Raw genomic sequence first — 7,399 nt, 5'->3', positions numbered from 1 at the left:
TTTCATATTATCTTATGAAAAAAGAAATGACTGTATATATGTGGCTAATGGCTAACTACACACTCCACTTTATCAGTATCTTTACTGTGCATTCAGTAGTATGCAAATTTTTTGCATGCACAGAATACCCAGATGACCTACTACATTTATCAAAATGTGCAACATACAAAAGGGCATACTGTGTGGGATACTGCATCCCACAATGCAATGCATTCAACTTGACCTTCTATTTTCAGTGTATCTGCCAACATCTTTAAAAAAAAATTTTTATTCATAATTTGATCAGACTTCAAAGGCTTAAGACCAGGCTTCCAACACCTATTGACCCATGAATTGTTCAAGAATTTTTCAGTCATTTGTGATTACTGGATAAGAATTTCTGCAAATCATTTAATAGAGATTGCACACACAAATACAAATTTAAAGTCCATTAAGAACAATAATAATGATTTAAAAATGAAGAAATCATGACTAAAAATATTAAAATATATTATATAAAATATTATTATGTTATATAATTATTATGTTATTATATAGTTGTTATATTATATTATATAATATATAACATATTTATATTATTCATATATCTATATTATTATTTATTATATAATTATATATAATTATTATTATATGATTAATATAATTATTATTACATTGATTATTACATTAAAAATGTCCATGTCCAGAACGGAGTATTTTAAAATTTCCAGATATTTTTATGACATGTTTTGCATGACCATGTTTAAATACTGTTTAAAAAGTTGGCAGTTTTTAGAGTATATTGTATAGTATGCAGTAAACGGTAGGTTAATATTCCATTCCAAGTAAAATCTGTGTGTGTACCTGCAGATTCAGCAGTATGGCTCCTATCCTCATGGCCTCGCTGATCTCCAGGTTGTAGGTCTGCAGGGGGAATCGTGGTGGACTCTGATTGTTAGGTGGCAGAACCTCTATGTAGACTGTAGTTATGGAGCTCCTATACGCATAGTGACAAAGAAAATAAAAGACCAAAGACACAAGCAAACACTCAGAGATGTAACTGATGCAATGAAGTCACATCTGACCTCCTCTCTGTGTCAGGAGCGTTGTCTGACGCTCTCACGGTCAGTGCGTAGGAACGGCCGACGGTCAGTGTGACCCCTGGTGCTAACGTGATTCGTCCTGTGCGGTTGTTGATGATGAAATCATCTTGATCTCCAGCCAGGATGGCGTATGTGATGAGGCCGTTTAAACCAGCGTCAGCGTCCTGAGCCGTCAGCTGACAGAACAAACAGGGACAGTATTATTTTAAAGGTGACATATCATGAAAATCTGACTTTTCCAGGTTTTAAGTGCTATAATCAGGTCCTTGGTGCATCTACCAACCAAGGAAACGTGAAAAAGATTAACCCAGTAACTTTGTTTTGGTAAGCCTTTTTCTGCAAGCGTCTGAGAAAACGAGCGCGTCTGATTTCGCTCCCTTGGTGACGTGGCAAAGGGATCTCATTATAATATTACCGCCCCTTAATCTGTAAATTTCCACCCAAGGCTCTGTCATTTTGATTTCGCAAGCGACAAAGGTGTACCAGCTCTAATGCCATGGCGAAGGTTTGAGCAAAACATACTAACTGTTCTGCCTTTGTCTGCACAGACGAGCACAGAACACTATTTAGATCTAAAATAAACATGCAATTTATTTCCCAGCAGTTTACCTTCGCAGACATAACCAACTGTTTTTGTAACTCGTGTGTTTTTAACGTGAACTTGTGTGTGAATGAGAACTTAGTTTAGTACTCACATGCTGTGACAGCCACTTTCTGTCCGTGTGCTTCGGATGTGTGCTCTCAGAAAACCGTATATCAGAAGTTTAAACTCATATGGTTTAAACTGCATGATTTCAGCGCGATAAACATGATCAGAACCATAACAGATGTTTTTAGTAGGTCCGAGCTGTAATGGCACAGCTCTATTTTGAAAAAGGGGGCGGGGAGCAGCAGCTCATTTGCATTTCAAACAAGGGTCAGTTCAGCGCTGGAGTTTGACAAAGATTTCTTCTGAAAGAGGGATCGATACCAACGCTTCGCACGCGAACGTCAGCTCCAGACAAAGTAAGCATCACATGTTGTATTTTGTTTTCCAAAAGAGCTTCTTGGCTCTCTGTAAGGCTAATGTTGCTAAAGCTACCATTGTCTCTGCCTGTTTTCACTAATGCTGCCTTCACGTGCTACCAGAATGATCGTAAATAGGAATTTGGTAGTTAAAAATTGCATTTGGAAGCAATGTTAGGTCAGTAACACGGTCACCACCAGTTAAACCGTAACACCGGTATGCCCGGAGCATGAGCTCTTGAAGCTCCTCACTCTTCTGAAAAGGGAGGCAGGAGCACCAGCTCATTTGCATTTAAAGGGGACAAACACAAAAAATAGTGCGTTTTAGCCTTTAGCTCATACCCTAAAAGTGGCAATTTCAACAAGCTATAAAACATTATCTGTGGGGTATTTTGAGATATAACTTCATATACACATTCTGGGGACACCAGAGACTTATATTACATATTGTAAAAAGGGGCATAATATGTCTCCTTTAAGTCACATTAATTTGTTTCACACTGATCTTCATTACCCTTCCAAAAAGTGCTATGGTAATGTACTTGGAATTGAATATATTTTGGTTTTTAATATCTTTGTGTTAACTTATTTTAAAGAGAATGCACACACAAAAAGCAATTTCAAATCAATGAAATTGTTTAGAACAACAATAAAAAAATAATGACTTAAAAAATTTAAATATATTATATTACATAAAATATTATATTAAATACACATTATATAATTAAATATATTAGAATATCAATATTATATATGCATAAATATATATTTATAGAATTGTATTAGTCTGTGTTGACTCATAATTTGATCAGAATTAAGTTTAGGGATTTTTTAAGTTAAGTTAAGGGATCTCATTCAAATCATTCAATTAAAAATCAATGTATAGAGATAATTAATAGAAAAAAAAAGAAAAAACTACAAAAAATAATAAAAACATATATTAAAATAATATTATAAATAATATTATACACATAAAAATATTAACATACAATTTTTCATACCATTTTCATGGCAATTGTGTGTATTTTCTTAATATGAATGGCTTTTCCAGGAAAAAATAATGTCCTTTTTATTTATTTATAATTTCAGGCATTTAAGTCTTTCTATCAAATTGTGTTTAATATTTTCAGATGGTGAAACATGTACTGTTTAACTGGTAGTACACTTTATTGAATACCATGGTACTCATATAATGCATGGCTTAAAAAACATGGTGGCACCATGGTACCATGCTCAAAAGCCTAGTACATTTTTCATAATATTTAAATTGTGTTTTCTCATAATATTTACAGATGAGGTCTTAGTTCTACTCACTGAATTTTTACTTTCTTTAAAATCAACACTCATTACTTTAAATCAAACATAACAGAAAATCCATTCATCCATCCTTATTAAAATGCAGATAAGACTCTCCTTATTAATGAGGTTTAAAAGCAGCATAATATGATTATTCAGGATAAATTCTCAAACACAAAGGTACAGATCAAAGACTAAACACTTTTGATTAAGTTCAAAGACGTGCATTTAGATGTAAACACTTAACTCCGAACGTTATCGTCTTTAAAAGCACCAGGGCAATAAATACACCCTAAGGGTAATTAATTAAAAGTCCTGCTAATAAGAAAGCGCCACCTCCATCCACGGCTCTCATTATTGAGAAAACTCTCTAGAAGCACTGATCCGTACCGCCGTGCCTTTAGCTGCTTGGAGTGCTGAGGTAAGGAAAAAGCAGGATCCGAGCGGCTTGTTATTTCAAGAGAAACTACAGGCCTTTATGCGACTGATTTTCCTTTGAATCGTGACCCAGCCGTGACGGAATGAGACAAACACAGGCGGAGCAGAACATGAGCAGAGTGCCAAAATAAAGCTGAGAGAATCGTTACTGAGAGAGAGTGAATATGCCATAGCCTGAGGGACAGAAAAGCACACATTATGTTCGCTTTATATCATTTTGTCCCACTTTTTGTCAGCCCACCATTGTCTACACAAGCCACTTTCACAATGCAGATGAAAATAGCTGTCATTTGTCTCCTGAGAGCTTAATGCTAGTCTATACAAACAGAGTTTGGTTATTTACAGGAGCATCAACTGTGTTTTACGACCAAATACACAACCTTAAAATTGCAGAATAAGCTGCATTATGTTTATAGATCAAACTAAACAAGTTGCTGAACTGAACTTCAGTGTGCTGATGTACCTAGATGTATTTTGTCACTCACAAAATGTTGCAAATGGAAAAGACAGAATGAGAGCGACAGATGGACAGGTCATCCGAACAAATCAGTGTTGGGAAAGCTACTTTGAAACTGAATAATTTAAAGCAATTTAATTAAAAAGCTAAAAAAGTAGTTAGCTACACAACAAGCTACTAAGATGAAAAGCTAAATATAGTCAAACTATTAATTGGGGAATACTATATTCATGAATGTATACCTTCAACCTCTAATTTACACTAATATACAACTAATAAAACTAAAACTAAAAAAAGACAATTATTTGTCTTAGATAGATATTGATGGACAGCTGCACTTAAATCATGAAATATTTCACAATAAAAATATGCAAAGACTTATAATAATTTTCCCATGCTACTTTTTTTTTTGAAAAAGTAGTTTGTTACTGGAAAAGCTGCATTGTTGAAAGCACTGTGACAACTAAAACATGCAGTTAAATTAGAAACGTTGCAATTTTTAGAAGCAAGCTATTTCTCAACACTGGAAGAAAACAACTGAAAAGTAAACATAAAAATATATACAAATTATTCACAAGACACCCCGGGGAGAAAAATGATAATTTAGGCATTTGAATGGGGTTCAGAAAGTCTGGTTAAAGATGTAAACAGATCGCAGTATGACTCACTGCAGTTCATTAGCTGCGGTTCATATGATTTGGTTCGTCTTTAAAAAGTTGCTTTATTGCCTGCGCTCCTTTGTGTTCATTTAGCTGAATGACTGTTTGCTTCATTTTTCAATGCATTTTTCACATATTTCATCAGAAAAAAAAATCCCAGAAGCTGTTGAGTCACATTCAATAATTTGACTAGAATCTTCAGTTATTAATGAAACAAACATAGTGCCGAGTTCATTTCACACTCCAAATATATATATACATATATATATATATATATATATACATACATATACATATATGTGTATAAATATATATAACTACTATGCAATTTATGCTTACAATATAAAAATATGATATAATTAATATAATTATATACAATTTGACAATATACAGTAACTTCATGATTTATTCTTAAATATCTTTTGCAATTTTACTGGAAATCAAGATTTTTTTTTTCTTTGTATTACGTTAGAAAAGACCTGCTGATTTGATTTGATCTGCATCTGACGTATAGCACAGCATGTGGGCACTTCATACAACAAATTCTCAGTATTATAGAACAGCTTACAAATGTTATCGGCTAAAACTGCCACAGCAAACATTTGTCCAGAGTCTCCCACTGCGCTCCTTTCAAAGGCACTCAAAGTGCTGAGCTAGCAGCCGTAGGTTACTCCGTTGTTCCTCGGCTTGCATTTCCATGAGCTTTTCCCCCAGAGAATCGTGGCAGTAAATGTGGATCAAAGCCCAGCGGTTCCTCAGTTTGAGCAGGAGAGGAGAGCTTTGCATACGTAAACATTGCGTTGGAGAACAGCTCCAGGCCAGTGGGATCTCCAGAGTGGTTTGGTCTATATCCAGGTGGACTTTCATTAGCCCTAGGCAGGCTGACCGCTCAAGTGTGCCATTATTAGACACTCGCTGTTACTGACCACTTTCTGGGTTTGACCTTAAGGAGTGTATGGCTGCTGATTCTTGGAGATCTTTCAGTTGCTTGGCATCTGCTATATAGCTGAAATATGCATTTTCAGTTCAGGCAGTGGGAGAACTTTTCATTTGGAATAGCAAAATTATGGAATTAATTTTTAAATATAAATTAGACTGAAAAATAATGCTTATGCCATCTATTTCCACTGATATGACCGATCAAACACCCTATAATGGAATTAATAAATGATGACAAAATTAATGCACACAAGGTTTAAATAATAAGAAGGACAAAAAAAATAATGATGTTGATGATGCTGATAATAGTAATAGTAATAATAACAACGACAACAAAACATCATCATCATCATCATAATCATCATCACCATCAACAACAACATTTTTATTCTTCTTCTTCTTATTAAAAATATAATATAATATAAAATAAAATAGGTAAGTTTCAGTGTTGTTTTAGTATAACTGACATACTATTATCGTTTAAATTAATGTTTTTAATAAATGTTAACTTTTACAATCTTTGTTTTCATTGTAATTTTAGTTAAATTTAGTGATTTTAATTTTAGTAATTTTGTCATTTTTATTAGTTGTTTAATATGTCTTCACCAGATGCTCTGGCAACCAGCTCCTTCCATTCCTTCCTCTTCTCAGCTTTTCTCAAGGTCTCGCCCAGCGTCAGGCCTGTCCACTTAATATGTCTATATAGTTATTATTAATCGATTTCAGTTAGTTTTAGTTATTTTAGTACACGAAGTTAAATGAAAATGAGAAATGCTGCCTTGTCAACTAGCCAAAGTATTTTTATTTTTCATCATCATCATTATTATTACTATTAATTGTATTATTATTATATTTTTTATAGGGATGCACCCGGGCCCGATACTGGTCTCATGTACTCGTACTCGTACTCGTTAAAATGCCCCGATACCAAACTCTTCAGTTATTAATGAAACAAACATAGTGCCGAGTTCATTTCACACTCCAAATCACATTTAGAGTTCTCAACAAACACTCCGCTATGAATAAATGATTCATACATGGTGAGTAAAGTGAGTGTTTCTGAGCTGTAGTGCTGTGCCCTCACCTGCAGGACAGTCTCTCCGGGCAGCATGTTAGTGAAGATCTCCACACTGTAGGACACCTGACCGAAAGTGGGTGTGTTGTCATTCGCATCGATGACCAGGATGTCCACCGTCAAGGGTCTGCTCTGTTGAACGCCATCAGATGCCACCAGCTTTGGGGGGAAAAAGAATAAATAAATAATTTCAATAGTATTATACTATCTATCTATCTATCTATCTATCTATCTATGTGCTGTCAAATGTATTAAATCACATGTAAATATGTAAATATACACAGTACCCACACATATATTATGTAAACACAAACTTTCTATTTTGTATGTGATTAATCGAGTGACAGCACTTATATATACAAAATTTGAGTTTTATATTTTGGATATAATATAGCCTAGAATTTCACAACTTATAAATGATAAAAATTGAATTGTATATATATATATA

At 34.1% G+C, this 7,399-nt stretch overlaps 1 protein-coding gene across 1 annotated transcript in view; it reads right to left on the bottom strand.

The window, feature by feature from the left end:
- The window catches only part of pcdh15a (protocadherin-related 15a), a 202,379-nt gene that overhangs the window by 84,054 nt on the left and 110,926 nt on the right, over window positions 1-7,399 (bottom strand). Inside the window, exons 14-16 of the mRNA XM_016456477.1 lie at window positions 6,961-7,110; window positions 1,065-1,258; window positions 844-976 (exon numbers count right to left, since the gene is read on the bottom strand). Of these exons, the coding sequence (XP_016311963.1) occupies window positions 844-976; window positions 1,065-1,258; window positions 6,961-7,110 (477 nt within the window). The remainder of the gene's footprint in view (window positions 1-843; window positions 977-1,064; window positions 1,259-6,960; window positions 7,111-7,399) is intronic.

Source organism: Sinocyclocheilus anshuiensis, unplaced genomic scaffold (genome assembly GCF_001515605.1).
Source record: "Sinocyclocheilus anshuiensis isolate Anshui unplaced genomic scaffold, SAMN03320099.WGS_v1.1 scaffold407, whole genome shotgun sequence".
NCBI classification, from domain to species: Eukaryota; Metazoa; Chordata; class Actinopteri; order Cypriniformes; family Cyprinidae; genus Sinocyclocheilus; species Sinocyclocheilus anshuiensis.
This window is presented reverse-complemented; position numbering and strand designations above follow the sequence as displayed.